Source organism: Malus domestica, chromosome 12 (genome assembly GCF_042453785.1).
Source record: "Malus domestica chromosome 12, GDT2T_hap1".
Classification (NCBI taxonomy): Eukaryota; Viridiplantae; Streptophyta; class Magnoliopsida; order Rosales; family Rosaceae; genus Malus; species Malus domestica.
The window spans coordinates 6,245,425-6,268,859 of NC_091672.1; the positions used below are offsets into that span (position 1 = coordinate 6,245,425).

General features: G+C 38.4%; 2 protein-coding genes and 1 pseudogene across 11 annotated transcripts; 2 read left to right on the forward strand and 1 right to left on the reverse strand.

Annotated features, from left to right (window-relative positions):
* LOC103449676 (ubiquitin C-terminal hydrolase 12-like) lies at positions 1–3,248 on the forward strand. 10 transcript variants are annotated; one of them, XR_011574069.1, is made up of 11 exons: positions 12–160; positions 304–415; positions 1,128–1,217; positions 1,311–1,388; positions 1,503–1,622; positions 1,771–1,892; positions 2,061–2,141; positions 2,258–2,346; positions 2,430–2,539; positions 2,677–2,821; positions 2,970–3,190. XR_011574069.1 is itself a non-coding variant. In XM_029090670.2 (6 exons), the coding sequence occupies exons 2-6, from the start codon at positions 410–412 to the stop codon at positions 1,786–1,788; spliced, it is 312 nt and encodes a 103-aa protein (XP_028946503.1). In that variant the 5' UTR covers positions 12–160; positions 304–409; the 3' UTR covers positions 1,789–1,894. The 10 variants fall into 10 exon arrangements, 1 of the variants encoding a protein (XP_028946503.1); XR_011574065.1 differs by having other exon boundaries at positions 2,677–3,190; XR_011574070.1 differs by lacking the exon at positions 2,677–2,821.
* Positions 3,249–9,187: 5,939 nt separating this feature from the next.
* Positions 9,188–9,699, forward strand: LOC103413584 (universal stress protein PHOS32-like; annotated as a pseudogene).
* Positions 9,700–12,500: 2,801 nt separating this feature from the next.
* Positions 12,501–21,898, reverse strand: LOC103423255 (uncharacterized). The gene is made up of 3 exons (XM_070809013.1): positions 20,636–21,898; positions 16,207–16,500; positions 12,501–12,710 (listed from the first exon to the last, which is right to left on the reverse strand). Exons 1-3 carry the CDS (start codon positions 21,896–21,898, stop codon positions 12,501–12,503), a joined length of 1,767 nt encoding a protein of 588 aa, XP_070665114.1.
* Between the last annotated feature and the right edge of the window lie 1,537 nt (positions 21,899–23,435).

The following is a 23,435-nucleotide window of genomic DNA, read 5'->3' on the forward strand; positions in this document are numbered from 1 at the left end:
ACAAAATAGGTCTCTCTTCCCTCTTTCTGACTCGGTCCGTCTCTTCCCTCTCGCTCATCTCTCTCTCACTCCGTCTCTTCCCTCTCTCCCTCTCTCTCAATAACTAGTAATTCCCTCTCCCTCTCTCTCTCTCTCTCTCTCTCTCGCGCTCGTAGGTTAGGTAAGGTTCGGAAAGAGATCAATGAATTCAATTTAGGGTTTTGTGATAATCTAACTCATAAAGTTTGCATCTTGATAAAGTTAATCGCCTTCTCTGTTACTTGGTTCTGAATCTGAGCTTGGTAATTGGTTAATTGATTGTAGATTTGTGAGCTCTGTCAAATGGAGAAGGATCATAAGGTTGCATCGGAAAAAGACCCCAAGATCGATTTGTTCGAAGACGACCACGAGTTCGAGGAATTCAACATCAATGAAGGTAATTTTTGGAAACCTAATCTTGTTTATCATCTGCAATTACATATTTTGTTATTTGTTAGTAGGTATGCAGCTATTTTCTCTGTAATTGTTTCCAATTGTTTCATAGAATTGAAGTTGGTTTTGTTTCGATTTACTTGCTATTGTTTTTAAACTAATAAAATTGTCCCGCTAGCTTGCGAAACGGATTCGTTGTGAGGAGCGTGTAATTCATATGTCCTAGCATTATCTTAGCATATAGTCCATCTAATCTGGTTTTTGAAGATAACGATGATTGCGTAATAAGATGCGAGAAGAATTGTATGAAATATCCAAGCCTGTAAATTGATTTTGGCATCAGAGCACCAATGCCCTGCAATGATGCAAAGGAGGTTAATTGTTGAGATAGATGGAATCATGCAAAGGAGGTTAAACAAAATGGAAATATCAGTGAATAGGACTGATACCAATATGGACTACCCATTTCAATTTTTGTGCTTTCTTAAATTGCATACCAAAGTAGTATTTTATATATTGCTTTCAGGAAGTATGGTTTGAGCTTTGTACTTTGTGTGAACGCATTGATAGGACAACCTCATTTCAATTAAGTAAGGTAAAATGCTTATATATTGCATTCTTGGTATATATGAATAAGTGTCTGCTATAGGAACTAACTCAATTTGATGCTGTCATAGATTTACGGCTTGTTAACTGTTTGATGTTATCTTTTCCAGATTGAAGATGGGGACATCATATGCTTTCAGAAATCTACTTCACTTGGAAGTGAAGGAGAACTCAAATATTCCAATGTCCCTTCATTTCTGGTAGATGGTTATTGTGGTAGTTAATGCTACATAGAGCATAAGTTCTGCGTTCAAGTGTCTCTCACTGAGCTTTCATTCTTGGTATTATTTAAGACAAGGTTGAAAAAAGAACAAGAGGAGGAGGACAAAAAGAGATACAAGGCACAAGCTCACCTTTATACAACTATTAAGGTGAAGAGTTTCTCTGTCCCCATTTTCACCATTCCTTTTTTCACAAGTGCTAGTACGTGTATTCGGTGCACGTCAAAGAATTATAAGAGAGCGATTTATTATTCATATGCTTAGGTTGCTCGAGATGAGGACTTGGTCAAACAAATTGGAGGGGATATATATTTTGACCTTGTGGACCATGACAAAGTTCGTAGTTTCACTATTAAGAAACAAACAGCCTTTAATCTTTTCAAGGTATAGCAGTATAGGTTCACTTTTATTTCTGTCTGCTTTATTCTTTTCCTCCTTTGAGGTTTGTGTATGATTTATGATTATTGAGGGCATCAGATTCTTCATTCAGTTATGTTATTACGAGAGTCTCTGATAAAGTAATGTTTTGCAGGGTCTGGTTGCACTATAGTTTGGCATACCAATGCAATTTCAGCAGTTTTGGATTTAGGCCAAGAGGCAAAACCACACATATCCCCCATTCGACCATTGACACCCGAGGAACAATTAGAATCAGTAATTACTTTACACTTTCTACTTTTTAAGTGCTTAATGAATGGACTTGTTGTAAGTCCAGATTTGAAATGCTTATGAGACTAGTAGTGTTGTGACGTGCTCATTGGTGTTCGTCAAAGTTTGATATAGGTTCCTTATGCATTCTAATCATGACCTTTTGTTTTGCAGGTCAAAAAATTGGAAGGTCTACCAAATAAAGAACACAAAAACTGCAAGCTAAAGTTATTTTTGGAAGTAGATCTTGGGCTGGTAATCCAATCTCACTCTATCATTGTTATGACCTGTCATTTTATGCTTAGTGCTGCTACACTTAATGTATGAAAGATCCTTTCTTATGATTTTATTGCTCCGATGACATGCTCCAGGACCAACGTCCTATTCCTCTGCCTGACAAAACCAAGGAATATATCCTGCTTTTCTTTAAGCTTTATGAACCTGAGAAACGAAAACTAAGGTACCTCTGGCTCTTTCTACTGTGCTAAATAGTTTTTCCTTTTGATTTGTTGCTTGCTGATTTAAGTTTCATTTCGTTACTAGTTTTGTTGGTAGGTTTTTTGTCAAGAGTTTAGCAAGCCAGTAGAGATTTTAGCAAAATAAAATCAACTTGCTGGTTTTGCCCCTAATGAAGAAATTGTGCTTTATGAGAGGTCTACTTCACATTCTTTTAGCAACAATTCTGTCATAACTAATTGTCATTACACTATTTACATATTTGTATAATTTGCATGCTTCGGTTCGGTGTAGCATTCTGGAGTAAAAGTTTTATCTGTCTGTGTACTATCAGGAAATGAAGTTTGATCCTTGAATCATGTGCGAGCATATTCACAAGCGGACGTCATTTCGTCTAAGTCAGATAACTGTTACAATAGGAATGAACTTTTGTGGCTTCTATGCATATTTTTCATTGGCTGTTATGCTTCGTTTTCCAGGTTGAAGATGAGGACATTATATGCTTTCAGAAATCTACTCCACTTGAAAGTGAATAGAATAATTGTTCTGATACACACATTTATAATCTTTGAATTGTACTGATATTTTTATCATAATTAAACTTGTGGTTGTGTGGTTTTGGTGTAGTGAGATATGAGGAGTGATGAGCTACATAAACTGTAGCGAGCTACATGAAGTAGTGAGATACATGAAGGAGCTATATGAAGGAGTGATAAAGGAGCTACATAGACTGTATGTACAAAAGGGAAGATGCCTTTATTCAAGTTTGTATTTTCGGAATTTGAGGACTTGTGTTATTATGTTCAAATACATACATTAGGTTTGTAATGAATGTATTGGCTTTACCACATTGATCTTATATATGTTTGTTTTTATTAATGATAATACAAAATATTCTTTAAACAATGCTCAGTGGAAATTTTACCAAAAAGCATATATTTCTTACCTCAATTTTCATTGGTTTATTAATTATTGTTTATAATTTAATTACAATAATTATAAAAAAATAAATAAAAAATATTTTGTCAAAAAAAAAAAAAACGTTTTGCACGACGAAGGAGTAACCTGCGTCGCAGGTTACTTCTTCATTGCGCAAACCCTGTTGTCATTGACTTGGTGCGACGGTTGGCACGTGACGAAGTTTCGTTGCGCTAATTTTTGAGCAACATTTTTTTACTTTGCACGACGAAGGATCTGCATTGCGCAAAGTATTTTTTGTACTATATAAGTTGGAAACAATATCGATAATTCCACTATAATTACATTTAGGTCTTTTATATAAATCTCATATCTATTAAATTTAAACTGCACAAGTGGTTTACTTGGGGACAATATCTATGTTGTTTAGTAGTCGATCGTTGGACCATCTCTAAAACTTTAACATGGTATCAAAGCGGGCCGATCACTTGGGCATGCTTACCTGAATTCGGACTACGAACTGAAAAGCTTGAAGTCTCGAATTGGGACGCACAAATTGAGTCTCTGAAACCCAAATCAAACAAGTAGGGTTAGCAATGTGGAATTGATTCACGTGTGGCCCAATAGAGATTCGTTGCATGTGAGGGGATTGAAAAATATAAAGTCCTACATCGAAAATCTGAATGAATGGAATACAACTTATATTGAATGATTCTACTACTAATTACATTGTGGCCTTTTGCATTAAATTCTCTACCTATTGTACTTCAAAAGATAACTAAATTAAATGTTGAAGAATGCAATTCCACATTGGAAACCTGACAAAATATATTGCTACATATGAATGAATGGTTTCACTACTAGTAATACTGAGGCATTTTGTGATAAAATAACTCAATACATACTACGCTATATATATTGTTAAGATAATATCGTTAAGATAATATCGTTGTGATTAGTAGTTAACTGCATGTTGGACTCTAAAATTTTGACACTGAAGGCAAATTAGTATTCGCTGTACTGTTTCTGAAACTTTTGACAGCCACATAAAAATTAGGATCCCTTTCTTCTCTTTTTGTTACGCTAATGCTAGTTTTTTTTGTTTTTTTGTTGTTTTTGTTTTTCCGGTGTAAACTAGAATTATTTTTAAAATAAATGAAAATGTGAGACATCACTGGTGCATCTCTTGAGAACATGATTAACCTTAGTTCTTGTCATCTCGGATCGATTGACTCGCAAGAGAAAGTTTGCTCCGGTTGGCCACAGGTAGAGCCCGAGGCCAGTGTATCATTGTCAAATTTACATACATGCATGTAGGGCACGGTGGGCCCCAACCCTAGGCTATAGGGTGGGCTATTTACCCATTGAGAAGATAACTCCACATTCAAGGGAAATGATTCTCTCCGAGTCACTTCTAGCCAAATTCTTCAGATCCCGAAAATTGCTTGCAAGCCTTGCTGGTCTTTGAATCCCTTCTAGCCAAATGCTCTGGATCCCGAAAATTACCTGCAAACCTTGCCTCCAGCACAATCGCGAAGCCATTGCAACTTCCTCGAACATGTTCGCAAAGCCACGATCACAATCTTGCCTCAAACAGGACCGAAAGCCATTGATCCTGACTATGATCCCGACGGCACCATTATCTCCTCCACATCTGCGCCCCTCTCAATTCCTTCCGCCGTCAACACCATCACTATCTCGATGTGGACAATCCGATGGCGTCAAAACGTTTTCCTAACCGTTCAATTTTATTTTAAATGGCTAAGATTGAAGGATCCTCCGGATCCAGATAGAAGAGATCCGGAGAAGATTCTATTCCCCAATTCAGTATCATGGGGCTTTGAGGGCTTGCCAATCACATATCAAACTAATATTGTAAAATCATATTAATTAAATCCTAAGGGATATTATTGTGTTTCTATTTTCTTCCAGACCAGTTTTATACTGTATTCATTTATTTTTTTTCATTACAAATAAATGTCTTAATGATTTTAGATTTGTCTAATTTTTTCTTTAAGTAATATACTTAAATATAGACGGTTCATATCATTGAAATACATTATAAAATGGACCGTCTAAAATAAGTATTAATGTGTGTGTGTCTTCAAATTTTAACGGTGTCAATATATACCCTAAAGCGACCAGCCGGCAGAAGGTACAAATTAATATTTATTAGTCGGAAAAGTGGAGCTTCTTAAAGGTTAGCTTACAGCCAGCCAGGCTGTGTTTGCACTTGCACATCACAAACAGTAAGTACTTTATATCTGTCTATGGTGAAATCACAATGATTTGAGACAATTTCAAGCTTTGGCCGAAGATATGGAGAAAAACTTGGATATCTTATAGCAATAGCAATGTTTACAACTCTTATCATGTGACCTCAAAGTACCGTATACACAATTGTTCTATATAATCATATCGTTGTAAGTATTCTTGGCAATCCTAGGGCTATCTCCCCATTTCCTTATCTCATATTACGTAAGTTCATGTGATGTCAGGGATAGGAAGATCGAGTTGTATGCTAAAACAAGGTTCTAAAAAATGTTAGGCACTAGTCGGGCGGTGGGTTAGCGCCTAGCGCCTAGGCGGCTAGGCGGGGTCTAGGCGGATTTAGGTAAATTTTTTGTATATCTTGTAAATAAATGCATATTGACACTTACAAAAAATTATACTTGTGAAATCTATAAATAAGATAATAAAAGAATGATAAAATATAAAAAGAGTATTCAACAAGTTCAAAATTAAAAAATACATTAAGCACATATACCATATAACTTAAGATATTTTGAATGATTGTATCTAATTTAAAAAAAATAAAAGTATAAATCCCATGTAGTGGGTTAGGTGGTTCGTTATAAAGAAAAAATTATGAAAAAGTGCATGCATCCTTCCCCATTTCATAAAGCACCACGTGTGTGGTGTGAACCCTCCCTTCCACCTCTAGTCCCCATGCATCCCTTACAATTCAAATCAGCCAGGAGAGTCAGAGACTCCCAACACCATTTTGATGCCTTGAGACTCCCAACCATTTTGAAAACTGGTACTTTATTCTTTTTTATTCTTCCTTTTCCTAATCGTCTTCGTCTTCTTTCCCTTTCCTCTTCTTCTTCTTCTTCTTCTTCTTCTTCTTCATTTTTTTTTTCCGTTTTCCTTCTGTAAATTCTCCTTTTTTTTTGTTTCCTCTTCTTCTATTTCGGTGTAAGTTCCTCTTTTTTGATGGATTTCAGATAGAGGGAGTCGCGACATCTAAGAAAGTCATGGTGCACAGAGAGAGGGAGTCAAAGTGGCGAGAAAGCTTTTGCGATTCTGGGTATTTGGTTGGATTTCTTCCCATGAAACCATTTCACTCCGCCTAAACCGTCGCCTAGACAGCCGCCTAGACCGCCCATGCCGCCTAAGAGCGCCTAGGTGGGCGCCTAATAGCTCCCCGATTTTTCTTAACAATTCGGACCTAATCGGATCGGCACAACCACGCCCAGCACCTAAGCACTGCCTAGGCCATTTTTTAGAACACTGCGGAGAATCGGGTTGTGCGCCTGGAAATGTTTGATTTTGTAACTTGACAAGAAAATTTGGTAATATTAGATCATCTTTTGGGGTCTGTTTTATAAAGCTACATGTCAGTTATGCTCCGGATTTTATGCAAAGATTTAACTGTTTTTTTTTAAGATAAATTACACAAAATTATCTCAATTTTAGGTCAATCACAGTTTCAGACCCCATCTTTAAAACATTTCAATATCATAATTTGTTTTCAAATTTGTTGCAATGTCATACATTCCATCAATTTGTCTATTAAATGTTGACTTGACTTGAGACGGGCCACTTCCTATTAAAAAATTAATTAAATATTAAAAATAAAACTTTTTAAATATTTTTATAAAAACCACCATACCCAATCCTTCAACGTCCTCCACCCGCTCAAAACCACCATACCCAATTCCCCTCCGCCGCCTCGCACCGTCTTCGACCCACCTCCACTTTCGCCATCTCCGTCGTCGTCAACAAGCAAGAAACGTTCACAGAGGATTTCGAAGAAGAATCCCCGAAACCCACCTTCAATTTCAAATCCAGAGGCTATTAACCAGGCTTGGACCATGTCGTCTGTCTCCCTCCGTGACCCGATTACGATCCACGAGCGACGCGATATTCCCTTATTGCCGGCGGCAAGTGGGTCCGACCCGTTTTCATCTCGTTGTCGATGACAGCGGCGATGTAGAACCTAGATTGGAGTTCGGGTATAGAATTGAACTGGGCTTCGAAGAGGTCCCAGCAGAGGGGAATGTTGGTGGAGAGCTTCCTAGAGCCGTGCTTCTTCAAGAAGAGAAAGGACTTGGGTGGAGGTGGAAGGAAGGGGAGGAGAGCAACGGAGGGAGGACGTAGAAGGATTGTGTAGGGTGGTTTTGAGGGGAAATGGGTATGGTGGTTTTTTTATAAAAATATTTAAAAAGTTTTATTTTTAATATTTAATTATTTTTTTAATAGGAAGTGGGCCCCGTCTCAAGCCAAGTTAGCATTTAACGAAGGAATTGACAGAAGAATTGAAGGAAGGTATGACATTGCAACAAATTCAAAGATAAGATATAATATTGAAATGTTTTAAAGATGAGGTATAAAACTGTGGTTGATCTAATAGTTAAGGTAATTTTATGTAATTTACCATTCATGAGATCTTTATATGTAAAATCCAACTGTTGATTTTTTTAAACCCCTCAATAACATGTACCATGAAAGAAAAATTGTACCTTTCGACTGCACTTAAGTGATGGTTGTGATATATGGAAAGGGATCCTCTCTGGATCCCTTCCATCAAATCTACCAAGTTCGGAAATCTATACTATTGAAATTTGATCCAACGGCTAAAGTTATTATAACTTTTAAAAGTGAGCTCCTGTTTGTAACTGTCGGATCAAATTTCAATGTCATAGATCTCTGAACTTGGTGGATTTGGTATAAGAGATCAAATTTCAAATTTTCATGAAATATGATCTTTTAGTTCTGTTTGTACCATATTTAGAGCTTGCGTATTTAGACCTCATACAAATACTCGAGGGACTCAAATGTAATTATGTAATAAATGAAGGGGCAAATATGTAATAAGTGAGGAGCCCTTATTCTATAAAAGGACTCCTCACTCTCCTCATTAGGGGAGGTCAAAGTTTAGGCCATGAGAAGAGATAAAACATCTCAAAGAAGGCAAACACAGAAAATAGGCTAGAGAGCACACTATCTTTAGCCTTTTTGTATACTCACCATTCAAAGTGAAACAATATCAATATCAGTGTGGACGTAGCCTAAACATTGGGGTGAACCACGATACATCTTGTGTTCTTTACTTTCTTGCAGATTCACGATCGGATTTATGTTGTTCCAAGACCTCTCCGGTTTTGTGCATCAACATTTGGCGCCGTCTGTGAGAAACGACACGAAAAGCTATGTTGGTTCTCTTTCATTTTTTTTCATCTCACCACCGTGAATCTGCAAAACCCAAGAAACCATAGCAGCACTTTACCACTCTCTCTCCCTCTCTCTTTCTCTTAAAAGAGAGACAAACATGGCAGAATCCAGCAAGCTCTATGTTCTCCTCCTCATTTGCTTGCTCTTCATTTCCTCAGCCTCTCCAATCCTCGGTTGTGGCTATTGCGGCAAGCCAAAGCACAAGCTTATTAAACCTACCAATACTCCCAAAGGCCCCATAGTTGTTCCACCCATTCATGTCGAGCCACGTGGCGTCAAAGTCCCTCTCTAGTTTCCGATCCAATCTCATTAACAAAGTTGTTAAAGTACGCCTAATCTGCTATCCTACGCCGATACTTCAGGAAAATGGGCCTACTGGATCAGCTTTGGGACGACACCCTCACTGGGCCTCAGCCCAACTCTAAACTTTCGGCGTTGTTTCTTACCAGCTTTTCCAGATCGAGAGAGAGATGAAAGACTTGAGAGTGGGAGTGGTGGTGGATTTCTCGCCGGGCAGCAAGGTGCCCTGAAATGGGCAGTCGAGAACGTTGTCCGGAAAGACGATCACCTTATCTTGGTTGTCGTCCGGCCTGAAGAGAACTACGAGCAGGGAGAGATGCAGCTCTAGGGTTTCACTGGTTCACCTTTGATTCCTGTGAAGGAGTTTTCTAATCCCACCATCATGAAGAAGTATGGAGTGACGCCTGACGCTGAAACCATCAACATCGCCAACACTGCGACGCAGAAAGAGGTTACAGTGGTGATGAAGATCTACTAGGGCGATGCCCGTGAGAAGATTCTCGAGGCAATTGACAATACCCCATTGAGCTTCCTTGTTATTGGAAACAGAGGCCTTGGCAAGCTTAAGAGGGTTATAATGGGCAGTGTCAGCAACCATATTGTAAATAATGCTTCATGCTTAGTTATTGTCATCAAGACTAGTTCCGAGTCCCATGCTAGCTAAATCCTTTCCCTCAATGCATGCTGGGTAAATAAGTGCAATGCATCAATTGTTTCTGAAAAAGAAAATGCCCACTTTCTGAAAAAGCCACGGGAAAGCAATAAAAAAGATAAAAAGAAGGGCGCAGTCTTCGCCATGATCATCCCGACCTAACCCTTGCTGTAAAGATATTTGAAAACCAAGCATAATGGAGAAAATGATGAGGTTTGTTATGGGGGATGCCATAGTCCACCACTATCAAGTCTGCCACACTCAATCATCCATTCGCACTCATGGAAAACAACCACAAAGATAAAGACTCTTATCTTTACAGCCCATACCCACTGTCATTGATGAATATTTTATTAAGTTGTCTTCTGCAAACTGGAGCAATTATTATATAGTTATACTGATGTGTAAAGAAGGCAGCATGCCCAAAAAAAAGAAAAGAAAAAAAAGGGCAAAATGTCGGCAAGCCCAAAATAGTGGGTTGGAATGTTATGTGGAGGGCGAAGACCCATATGCCCAAAAGAGCCAGTCCCTATGGCTTCAAACTCCAACCTCCATCCCTCCACTTAAGGTTCACCCTCTATTATCACCAACCAGGTGATCAAAAGTACGTCTAGTACTCCAAAATTATTCGGCAGCCTGCCACTATTATCACCAATCAGGTGATCAAAAGTACGTCAAGTACTCCAAAATTATTCGGCAGCTTGCCGCTATTATCACCAACTAGGTGATCAAAAGTATGTCTAGTACTCCAAAATCGTTCAGCAGCCTGCCATTATTATCACCAACCAGATGATCAAAAGTACAACCTGTCTTCCAAAAAATCATACATGAGCATCACTCATGACAATCACCATCATACATGAGCATCACTCATGTCAATCATACATAAACATTCATCAGCATTACAATCAACATAAACATTCATGAGCATCACTCATGTCAATCAGCTTCAAGAGTTTCATTTACAGAGCTCTAGCTTCGAAAGCTTCATTTACATAGCCCTAGCTTCGAAAGCTTCATTTACAGAGCTCTAGCTTCGAAAGCTTCATTTACAAGAGCTCTAGCTTCGAAAGTTTCATTTACAGAGCTTCAGCTTCGAAAGCTTCATTTACAAAAGCTCCAGCTTCAAAAGCTTCATTTACAAAGCTCTAACTTTGAAAGCTTCATTTACAAAGCTTCGACTTCAAAGCTTCATTTACAAAAGCTCCAGCTTCAAAGCTTCACTTTCAAAGCCTCACCTATAAAACTTCACTTTTAAAACTTCACTTTCAAAGCTTCACCTACAAAGCTTCAGTGCATGGTATACGAAGATCGCCTCCGAATAACCGCCACTTCGGCCTATACATGGATTGAATTTGAAGTCTCCAGCCAACATACTTTATTGACTGAAGACTTGGGAGACTACTGTTTGTACCATATTTAGGGCCTCCGTATTTAGACCTCGTATAAATACTTGGGGGACTCAAATGTAATTATGTAATAAATGAATGGGCAAATATGTAATAAGTGAGGAGCCCTTATTTATATAAAAGGACTCCTCACTCTCCTCATTAGGGGAGGTCAAGGTTTAGGCCATGGGAAGAGAGAAAACATCTCAGAGAGGGCAAACACAGAAAATAGGCTAGAGAGCACACTGCCTCTAGCCTTCTTGTATACTCACCATTCAGAGTGAAACAATATCAACATCAGTGTGGATGTAACCCAAACATTGGGGTGAACTATGATACATCATGTGTTTTTTACTTTCTTGCAGATTCACGGTTGGATTTATGTTGTTCCAAGATCCCTCCGGTTTTGTGCATCAACAAGTTCCATTTGCAAAACTAAATGGTACGGTTGTATAATGACAATGATGAAGAACCATGTGATGAACCCTGGCAAGAAGATGATGATTGGAAATTGCAGCTTACAGACTGACTTCCATGCTCATGCATAGGAAAAAGACTAATTATTTATAACAGAATTAGGGAAAAAAAGGAATAATAAAGATAAAGTACATTAGCTACTAGCTTGAAAGCTTTTATCTTCACTTCGGTCGAGTCATGAACCACCAAAGAAAAAGGAGTACCTTTCATTTATGCTGCGATATATATAGGCTGGAGATGTTCAGCAACTAAAGCTGGTGCTCTTGTACAGGGTTTAGGATACCAACTTTTTAACATCGCAAATGTGTTATTAATTTGGGATGTCACAATGATATCTCTAGAGGTTTAGGAAGTCACTCTCTTACACCGCAACAATCGTACGCCAAATGGCTACAAATGCCACGACAGCAGCCCCAGGGCCAGTGTCGGTAATATAGTCGGTGACACTGACTGAAATGGTGAATGAGTAAGCATCCAGCTTGCCAACTCTTCCTCTATCCATTTAGTTCCTCCTTCCACACAAGTATCTTAGTGCTATTTATATATAAGGCCATCTGGATAGTTCGTGTTAGGAATTTTGTACAAACTTAGTTGGAGCTGATAAAGATGGTATGTGCATGCAAATCTTGATGCAAGTCCCATGCAGTTTGTGCTAAGGGACACTTTGGATGCGGTCCTTAACTATTAATATTATTTGACTGAAACCTTGTTAATTTTTAGTTTTTTTTTATAGATAAACTCATATTTATATATATTTTACATCAAATTCACTTGTCTTTTCTTAATTAGTTCCTTATATTTTTGAGCTATTACTTTGTTTTTGTGTTTTGTAGGATTTGTCAAGCAAAGAAAAGAAAAATAACACAAGTGGGGTTTTAAGTAACAAATTCGTCAAAACTGCATGTGTAGGTCAGCTGACTCTGGAAGCAAGTTGCGAATAGCTCAAAATGAATTAGAGAATGAGCCTTATATTCTTGGAAAGCTACGGATGTCTATTTTCTGGAGCATTTCACGGATTTCTAATATCATTTTTATAGAAGAAGTTATGGCTGTTTTAACACTGAAAAGTTTCCAAGAGACTGAACAATTTGTAACTGACAAGAAAGCATTGAAAGCAATAAATTCAATAAATCTAGCAGCCGAAACTGATGCAGCCAAGAACAAGCCAGCTGACACCTATTCAAATATCAGAGGAAATGGAATTAAAAATGAGGATTAAGTGGGAGTAATGGGCAAAAAGGCTACCTAAAGAGTTACAATTGTTTTACCATTTCCTCTCACTTATTGTCATCACTAAATGGCAGTTGTGGGGTGAGTAATGGAGTAGAAACTGGGGCAGCAAGCAAGAACAAAAAGGTTGCAGGTTGCAGCGACAAAGTGGTAAAAAAAAAAATAGAAAAGAAGGGGAAAAAATAGAAAAGAAGGGGGAAAAAAAAAAAGAGGAAAGGAAGGAAAAAAGACAAGGTAGCAGCGTTGGGGAAGGAAGGAAAGGAAGGAAGAAATCTTGGCATTCTCTTCTTTTGGTTTTATCTTCTCAAACTCATGTCTTTCTTTTGGTTTAATTTGAAAATTGTGTGTAACTAAATTTGTAGTAGTTAGGGGTTGTTTTGAAGCCCCGAATATAATTGCAAGTTTGTTATGACATTTCGTTGAATTACTTTTATGAATGGATGAAAATTGGTTCACTACTTGTCTCATTGATGAATTCTTTATGTGTTTTCTACGGATGCATACTCAGTAAGCATATCTAGGATTCTAAAGTTATGAATATGTGTGTGCCTGCCCTTGTCGAATAAGGACATACATATGTTCTAGAGTAGTACTTGTTAATTGCGATTAACATGTGAACTAATTTCTAGGATAAGTAAGACAACGCCAGTATTTAAGATGCCTTGTAATGACTCAAACTCTTTTCGTTCTTAATGATTTCTACTTGTTAAATATGTGAACACGCCATTCTAGATTGCATGCTAGGGACTAAGTTAAGTTGAAAACATCATTCTCTTAACATACTACATAAGAAAGAGTAATGGGTTGAGTTCTAACATTGAGCCAACTTGAGCATCTCTATCTGGAAATAAAAGGAATTTGAATGAAACATAACAAGTTTGCATGATTATTTGGTGGTGGATAACAATTCCCTTAACTCGTTTTCTTAACTTGTGAACTACAATCTATTTTTATTACTTAAAATCTGTTTCTGTCCTGTTTTTTTTTCAATTTAATTTAAATAGCAAATCAACTCCAAAAATCCCAAAAATTTGTATGAGTGTAGCTCTGTGTGTCTAGTGTCATCATATAAAATTTCATTGACTTTAGATGACACACCCCAACCGAGGTCAAGGCATGCTGGCCGTCACATGAGGGTGACGTAGCCATGTGCACAGTGCGAAAGCGATAAAGATAGCAACTATACGAATAATTAAAAACCAGATTACTAGAGTGCACTGCTAAACAGAAAGTGATAGGAGTTAGTTACAACAGTAAACACTCATAATTAGAGCATAAAGTCTAGGTGCAGTCCAGTAGGACAAGTACTAGTTGTACAGTACCAGGAATGTCCTACTATTATTTAGATAAGTCAGAACAGCCGACATCCTTGAGCCACCAACAACAAGCTTACTTAAAACCTGGAAGGGCGCAAAACAGAAAATGTGAGTGGGCAAAAACAAATGTTTTAGAAATTCATTTCATTTATCAATATACTAACCCCTCGCTGTAAAACATGTATAATTTTTCCCAGAATCAGAATATAAACATATACATAAATGAATATATTTGAAATCATATCAATTCAGTTCATACTTCCAATAGTCATATTCATAGGTATATATGCCATGCCAAGATATAATAGAGTAAACAATTCAGGTAAGAATAATTTTATAGAAATATGATATGTTAGCCGGAACTCCTGTGGTAGTCTGTACGGCTGGATTTATAGCTAAAAATCAATCTAGCCGGAGTCACTACTATAACCTATACGACAATATACTGCACATAAGTCGGAACCATTGAAAAGGGTCTGTACGACAAGATTGGGTGAAATATAATTATGTTCAATTCTATTCTCTCATAATAGCCGGGCGATAAATCGCTAGTTACCTACGAGTCGGAACCATAATAAGGTTTGTACGACAAGACTGTGCACTTAAGTTGGATCCAATATGAGCATATAATGTGGCAGGTGACGTAAATAAATAGGCCTGTACTTCATATCTCTGGCTAATTCACAATCACCCTAGGTGCAGCTTTATGAGCTCAACATTACTTAATCACATATCACATATCACATCATTGATGATTCACACAACCAAAAATAACTTACCTGAACTCACCTGTGCCTCCACAACACCACATTTATAAATATATGCAACCATGCAATGCATATTCAAAATATAGAAGCATTTGGCATATTATTTCAAAGCATACTTTCCTTAAAAATGCATTTCTGGGAAATATATCAAGTATATAAATATATACTGAAAACAAAAGCCCACTCACTAGTATGTCGAAGGGTTGTAGCCCCCGAGTCGCCCGTGGATACGCTCGTCCTCGGGATAAGTCTCACCTATATGCGAATTAACTATAAAAACGTTATTTTAAAGCACATAAGAAAAACTAGCTAATAACTTCTCATACATTGCTCAATTTTGGTATTTAAATATACCAACGTGACCTACACAACCTCACGAATATTATGATATTTTTAGATAAATTTTTAGGTGGCTCTCGCGCCCCCACGTGCCGGGGAGGGCACGGCCTCACGCGCCCAACACGTTCATCATTTTCAACCTCCAGACGCCGGAATAAAGTCGCCGGCGCCAGATTCTGGGCAGACCTGCAACTAGCTTTTTCTCACTCATTTTTGCACCATTTTTCACGCAATTTATACCAAAATGAAGCTCTTAACTTGTAGAACACGATCATACTAATTTAAAGCTTTAAAAGTCACGAGATCTCACCGGAGAATTCCAAGAAAATCGGCCAAACTTCATCCTACAAACGAAGCACTCTGAGCTTCCTTTGGACCTCACTAAGCTTGCTATGAGCTTGGATTGTCCTAAAACATAACCATTTAAAAGTTTGTGAATAGTGCTCAACTTGGAGCTTGAATTTTCAACGTGATATCAAATGAGTTCTTACCTGAAATGGGTACCTTTGAACTCGTATGGTCCTCACGAACACAATGGTACTAATTTTGGCCACGATCTATGAAGTTTCAAAGGTCTTGGGTGCTTGTCCATACCATTTCGAAGGAGAGAGAGTGAAACCGAGAGAGAGAGAAGATAGAGCACGTGAGAGTGAGAGAGAGAGACAGGATGTGTGGTCTAGATTTTTGAGTCACCAATCAAAACAACCCATTTTCCTTACTTCCAATTGGTTTCAAAATAATAGGAACTTAACACATTGGTCATCAACCACACATAGTCCCACAATGCCACAAACGGTCAAGGGCATTTTAGTATTTTCACATCAACGATAACAAAATAATGTATATTTCCGGGACGGGTTGTGACAATCTCCCCAACTTATAAAATTTCGTCCTCGAAATTATACATAACAAATACATCCACTAATAATCATAAAACAATCATGGATACATCTCTCTCATCCGATCATCTGTCTCCTAAGTAGCTTCTTCCACTGAATGATTTCTCCATAACACTTTTACCAGACGAACTGTCTTGTTCCTCAGTTCTTTATCCTTCCAATCCAATAGAGTCATTGGTTCTTCATCATAAGTCAAGTCCGAATTGATTTCCAAAGGTTGATGAGGAATCATATATAAAGGATCTGAAACATAATGTCGAAGCATCGAAACATGAAACATATCATGTACCTTGGACAACTCTGGAGGCAACTCAAGCCTGTAAGCAACCTCACCGACTCGCTCGGTGATCATATATGGTCCAATGTACTTAGGACTCAACTTTCCAAATCGTACAACACCTTTCCCAGGTGATAGCTTCAGGAATAACCAATCACCTACATCATACTTTCGATCAGTGGCATGTTTGTTTGCTAAGTTCTTTTGTTGATCTTGGGCCGCTTTCAGGTTAGACTTAATTACCTAAACATTTTGAGTAGTCACGTCCACAATCTCAGGGCCCACTAAAACTCTTTCGCCAACCTTTGACCAACATAGAGGCGTACGACAAGATTCCCATAAAGTGCCTCAAATGGTGCCATACCAATGCTCGAATGATAACTGTTGTTGTAGGCGAACTCTATTAGATCTAAACAATCATACCAACTATCTCCAAACTGCAGCACCGAAATCGAGATATGTTGGAAGACACCTGGAGGGTGACGAAACCATAAAGTGTAGTGATGTGGAAAAATGTGAATAAATTTAAACCCTAAAGTGCCTAAATGTAAGAGTGCGATGTGAACGGGAATGAACCCATTTCACACGTGATGACAGAGCATAAGTGGAATGAACCCATTTCACACATGATGACAGAGCATAAGTAAAGTATAGTAAGGTAGGATAAGGATTATACCATCATAGGTAGCCACCTATACTGAGATTTGCCAAGAATCCTCGTCGATACGAAAGTTCAACTGCTAAAACCTGGAGGGGCGAAAAACAAAGGTGAGTGGGTTTGAAAATAAATTTTTATAAAAACCTTTCTAAAAAACTTTATAACCCCTCGCTGTAAAACAAGTATAGTTTCCAAAATATATATACTATGTGTAGTAAGAAAATACATACCGTAGCTTGCAAAATCTCAAGAATTCAATACGGCACAATATTTCGTAAATAAGTGCATGACGTTCGTAAATCGTATAATCTCGCAATACTAAACATATCATAACGAGTGCTCATCGACACATTGCTAACACACGAGTTCATGCAGAGATATTCTGACATGAATATGACTGGGTGTAACAATGATATACACTCTAGTACTACAATCACAAGAAGACTGGCGTTATGCGTAGCATATACGAGTCGGAGTTGCCTATTGCAACCTGTATGATAGGACTGGCACCTGCAATGGATCCAAAGTGAACGTACGGTACGATGTGCACATACATGTGAAAGACTGGCCCTGGCCCAGGCGAGTACCAACACTAGTGCAGCAAATGATGAGCAAATAACATAATTATAATCATGCCAGAACCATTCAACAATTCTAGTCAATATCGTACTATTCATGACCATAAAAATAATTAAGGCATCCCATAGGATCATTTCATCATATCCCAAAAATAAGGCATTTCTTATAAACGTAAATTTAATCATGGCAATCACGTAGAGAATTTATTATTAATTGTATATATGGAAACTAAACAATATATATACATATATATATATATATATACACACACACACACACACACACATATATATATATATATATATATCAAAGAAAAGACCCACTCACATATCATGTTGTCGAGTCGAATCCGTCTCGTAACATTGAGAGTCCTTGTGAAGCGTTTCGCCTAGAAACGAAATCATTTAGGTAAATATAACGTACTACCGTAAACGGCCTAATTGTCCCCTTGCTTAACGAATCCAACAAATAATTTATTGAAACTATTGTTGTCCCGAAAAACAAGCAACAAATTCCCAAGGGTGCAATATTATCATCATGCCCCCCATTGGGAAATACACATACAACGCTTGATCAAAGCCTCAACCGTGCTCACGCACTACCCTCTCGGGCAACATCATCAATATCATAAAATTTTTTGTACCACGTCTCGAATGGTGTCATACCCAATACCAAAAGTGTAAGTGCCGTTACACACAACTTTAACAAAGATAAGATAAGTGTCTACTACAATCATGCTAAACTTATAGAACGAATAACGTAACATGCCACAAGGATCCGGATAGTTTGTTTGTGGTACCTGACAACAACTTTGTACCCATAGCCTTCAAGGAGACTTCCCAAGGCTTGGAAGCGAACCACTTGTCATGGCAAGACGGTCAATGAAAATCAATATTCTCGCCTCTAGGGCATTTTCGTCAATTCACGCTTTTAAAATTTATATTATCGTAAAATTAGGAACGGATTGTCACAATATGAATGGGTACATTTAAGATTAAAAATTTGAGAATCTTTTTATAAAAAAAAAAAAAAAACTAATAGTTACAAACTTAATCTAATTTTATTATTTTGGAAATGTTTGAATTGAAAATTAATTAGGAGTTTAATAGAGGTGTGAGTATTAAACCCTAAATTCATTGCTAATTTTTATATTAAAAAAACATGTAAATTCATTATCACCTAGAGACTTCAATCAAAATTTGAAAACTAATAAGATCTCAGTCAATGAATATTAGTAACTAAAGACTGAATACTAATTTTTTCATGTGCTAACCTGCATAAACCAGACGATATATGCAATAGTCAAATAGTACTGCGTTCGAGTACATCCAACTAATAAGTTTTATGAAATAATCACTGCCGTCCTACTTTGTTTGAGTTAATTATGCCTTATCATCCCATCCACATCAGCACAAAGATGGAAATTGACGACATTGGATGGGTAAATGCACTTGTCTAATTTCTTGACTACCATTGAGTAGTGGACCTGATGGTATACATACCAGTTTTGTTGTACTATTGTTGAATAATATAAAATGTCTCATTCGTCATCCTGCAAAATAATTTACAACTTATATAGAAGTCTTTTATGATAAAAATCCAGAGTTATTGGATTGCATAAGTGGTGACGATATGTATAAATAGTAGCGGGACACTGTTATTTGTCTCTTTAAAATCTTTACACATATTGTGGTATAACCTTGAGTTCTAACCCATACCACATAGCTTCGGGAGGAAAGATTTAGTGATTTATGTAGAATTATCAGAGAGATGGGCCATATAGCCCACTTTCAACAACACGATACTGTCCCCATTGAACCACTTGCACAATCCTCAAGTATGAAGTTTTATCACAAAAGACATCGGTATTAGTTGGAGTGAGATTATGATATTTCAACTCTTATTTTCTCATTGATACGATCGACGTGGGACATTTCAACACGCCCCCTCACGTGGGACCCAATTAGTGGGTCACACACTATTAGTTGGAGTGATATTAGGATATTTAAACTCTTATTTTCTCATTGATATGATCGATGTGGAACATTTCAACACGCCCCCTTATGTGGGACTCAATTAGTGGGTCACACGTGGAAGATCCACATATCGACAACCACGTGGAGCCAAGGGGACTCACCTACACGTGGGGCCAAGGGACCCACCATCATTGCGCTGGGCCAAGGGGACCCACCCATCCCGTGGCAGTACAGTACAGACCCGCTCCCTGGCTCTGATACCATGTAGAATTATCAGAGAGACGGGCCATACAACTCACTTCCAACAACACCAATATTGTCCCCACTTAACCACCTGCACAATCCTCAAGTGTTGAGTTTTATCACAAAAGGCCTCAGTATTAGTTGGAGTGAGGTTAAGATATTTAAACTCTTATTTTCTCATTGATATGGTCGATATGAGACATTTCAACATCTTATGCGTGCAGGTGCAGATACCATCTTTCTTTGTAAGATGTGTTTTGGATATAAGTTGGACTTAAAGCGAATTAATGGGAAAGAATAGGTTTTTCTCAACTCGTGCATGGTTTTGCAACAATAGACAAACATTTAAATTGAAATCGAAACAGGATCGTCTCACAATGTGTGAGTCACAACCTTATGATATATGCGACTTCTGTTCCTCTTGTAGAAGTACATGTATGAATTATTAACATGTAAAATCATACTCGAACAAAAACATTTCGGTAACTGACCAGTTTTCTTATGCTTCTGGCCTCCTGAAAGCTTTAGTTGGTACCTCTTTCGTAGCCTGTATTGCAGCAACTAAGCCAACAGGAAGGGCTGTTGCTTTCCTGCAAACATAATAACATATAAGTTACATAACTCTCTTTTGGGAGCATGGGTTTAATAAGCAATATTAATTCCTATAACTGAATCCCAATATATCTCTCAACCAAATTTCTTGATGGACAAGGAACAAGCAAAAAGAAAAAGAAAAGAACTCTGACCAAATTTCTTAATGAATCACCGAATTTTTTTTTCTTTCTCAATTGATGGTACGAAATTCGTTATGACTTACTATATCTGATTTAGTACTCTGATTTCCAATGGTTGAGCTCCCCATGGTAGCACTAGCTTTCCTCTTCATCTCCTTTGGGCCTGATTCCTTCCTTGTAAGAGTGTCATTTCGAGTCAAGAATGCTTCATTCAGCTTATTTTCCGGTCCAATTTTATTGGAATAATTAGTACCTGATACATTAACATAACCGAGTTGCTTTTCTGGTTTGGCGCTGGTCAAAACCTTGTTGGGGGCAATGGTACTATTGGTGTAGCTTAATGTTCCTTGGTTTGGACCTTCCTTGTTTGCTTGAAATTTCTGACCATTAGGTGTATAAGACAAATCTATCGAAAAACACGCATCACTGAATTGATAACATGGAGTCAAAGTCATGTCTTCAGAAACAGAAGTTGCTGTATCTTTCAAATTCAATGAAGTGACGGCCATATCTGCATCCGTTTGATATGATCCAACATTTCCAAGTTTGCTCATTCTAACGTTGAGCACTTGTTTTGGAGAACACAATCTCTTATCCCAGCCAATTATTGCTGCACTCAAACCCTTTGCGTCACCAATGCACTTAATGTTACCCTTAAAAACTGTCTGCCTTACCAAATGCAACAGTTCATTGCCTTCACTGTTGTAATTTTCTGCCACATTGATCCCGAAAGAAGATCCTGAAGAATAGCTGCTCTGCCTTATAAACGTGTCAGCGGGCAGTGGTGGAATTGGATTTTGGGGAGGTTCAAGGTCTGGTTGAATATTATAAATGGCACAAGAAATATGAGAATCAAACTCACAAATATGACACCTATACAGCCATCGATCGTAACCAGGCTCATTGCAGAGATCACAAAACAAATCGACCGGTGGAGAAAATGACAATTTCAATGCATGAGGGTGGGATAAAGTTTTAATGGAGAAGGGCAGGCCTGAGCACAAGATATGATAGTAAAAGCCACAATCGGCACAATCATAGTAAAACCCCTCGACGGGATCTCCACAAGCCTGACAATTCAAGGCCCCCTTGGTGCTTGAAGGAGGAGCTGGATGGAGGTTCAAGTAGTGGCTTGGAAGAGCCGGGTGACGCGTTTTCCGGGGCATGTTGTAGCATACTTGGTGCAAGAAAAATGGGCAGCTTGGACAGCTGTAGTAATCCTTTCCGGACTGTATCATGAGCTTGCACCCTGCACAGATTTTGTTCTGTTTGGAAGGTGAATCATTGGTACGCTCCAATGGATGTTCGTGGCTAAAGTGATGAAACTTCAGCTTCTGATTTTCCATTATTCCCACTGCTTTTGCTTCTTGAAAAAGTGCTTTTCTCTGCAATGAATTTAAGTTCTTGGGGGTCTCAACAATTTCTTGAAATATCCGCAACTGGAGCTCCTAATTTCTGAAAACATTGGCTGCAAGTAAAAGGATTCCTTCACGGATTGGACTGTTTTTAGCAGTATTTGGCTGGCACACACAATCCAATGCTTGGTAAAGGGCATTTTGCTGCACTTAATTTATTTTTTATGCTGCTAAATACTTGGCATATCAACATCAAGGACAAGGTTAGCACAGGAAAACAACAAAGAGAATGTCAAGGTGTTGACCCTAAAAACTACCAAACCTACGTGACGCGCAGACCGAGTAATCTATAAGCTAACTACGTCATTCGGTGAATGCGGGGCGTGCCAACTTGTCGGCCGAGGAATAAATTTGTTGATGTTGCGTTGGGCGCGCGACTGACTTCTGCGTCTTGCGATTGCGACCGAGGAAGGAACACATCTCGGCTTCTTGGGTTCTCGAACCTGAAGACAAGGCTACTATTCTTACGAAGTTCACGAATCGCCGTCATCGGATTCTGTCACAGTGATGTTATTCGTCAGAGTAAACTCACACCGAATCGACACCAAAGTGTAAGGGCACAAATATTCAAAGCGAATATAAGTCTTGATAGTAAACGTGGTTCGGCCGTCTGAATGCCGAACTCTAAATCCCACTTGAGAGTATCCAATCATAAAATCACTCGGCGTGCAATGCGCCGAGTTCAGTAAACTGTAACACCTCACTTCGCCGAGAAGGCTAATGAGATGACCTCAGTCAATAAGGATTCGGAAATCCTTCTCGACCGAGACTTGGATAGGTAACCAATCATCCTCGCCGCAGTGCTGTTGATGCCAACAGAAGATGCTGCGAGACCGACTGATTCTACGGCGACAGAGCTATCTATGCCGACTTAAGATGTCACCGGTTGCTTTCACAGTACTGTTGATGCCAACGGAAGATGTGTTAGCGAAAAGAGAAAATAAAAATCTCAAAGTTGTTGAGAGAGTTTGCGCAGGGCAGTTATGTGTTGAATTGGAGCTGCTTGAATGATGAACAGCCTCCTCTATTTATAGTACCGGATACCTTCAAGGTTGAGTTAAAACCCTACCCGGATTAGGACTCCTTCTCCTGATCAAACACCAACCCGACCAGTCCTACTTTCACCATAATTGTGAACCTATTCCTTTATTGAGCCGGATTCACTTCCGGGTTATTGATCTTGCCGAGACTCCTCATTGCACCAGGATTCGACTCGTCTTGCAGCATGGCATAACCGACCCAGATTTGGAAGCCCACTACCTAACTGGTCCAGAACTAACCGATCCCTAGGAACCGAACCCTGTCGTAAGGCCTTCTGGGCCGAGAATAATTCTATACTCGGCCCAAACGAATATTTTGGGCCCAAACACAAGGACGAATCGTTTTTCTTGGAGATGATTAATTTTTCTTCCAAATATACAAGGAGACCCTCTTTTTGTTCATTTTGGGTTTAATTCTTCTGTTGTAT

Excerpts from the sequence above, each read along its gene's own strand:
- LOC103423255 (XM_070809013.1), bottom strand. The coding sequence starts at position 21,898 with ATGGAAAATCAGAAGCTGAAGTTTCATCACTTTAGCCACGAACATCCA. Across the intron at positions 16,501-20,635 it reads AGAGTACTAAATCAGATATA|CTATCACCTGGGAAAGGTGT; the intron begins GTAAGTCATAAC and ends TTATTCCTGAAG. Across the intron at positions 12,711-16,206 it reads GGAACAAGACAGTTCGTCTG|GTGTCAGCTGGCTTGTTCTT; the intron begins GTAAAAGTGTTA and ends ATATTTGAATAG.
- LOC103449676 (XM_029090670.2), top strand. Across the intron at positions 1,218-1,310 it reads CCAATGTCCCTTCATTTCTG|ACAAGGTTGAAAAAAGAACA; the intron begins GTAGATGGTTAT and ends GTATTATTTAAG. Across the intron at positions 1,389-1,502 it reads ACCTTTATACAACTATTAAG|GTTGCTCGAGATGAGGACTT; the intron begins GTGAAGAGTTTC and ends TCATATGCTTAG.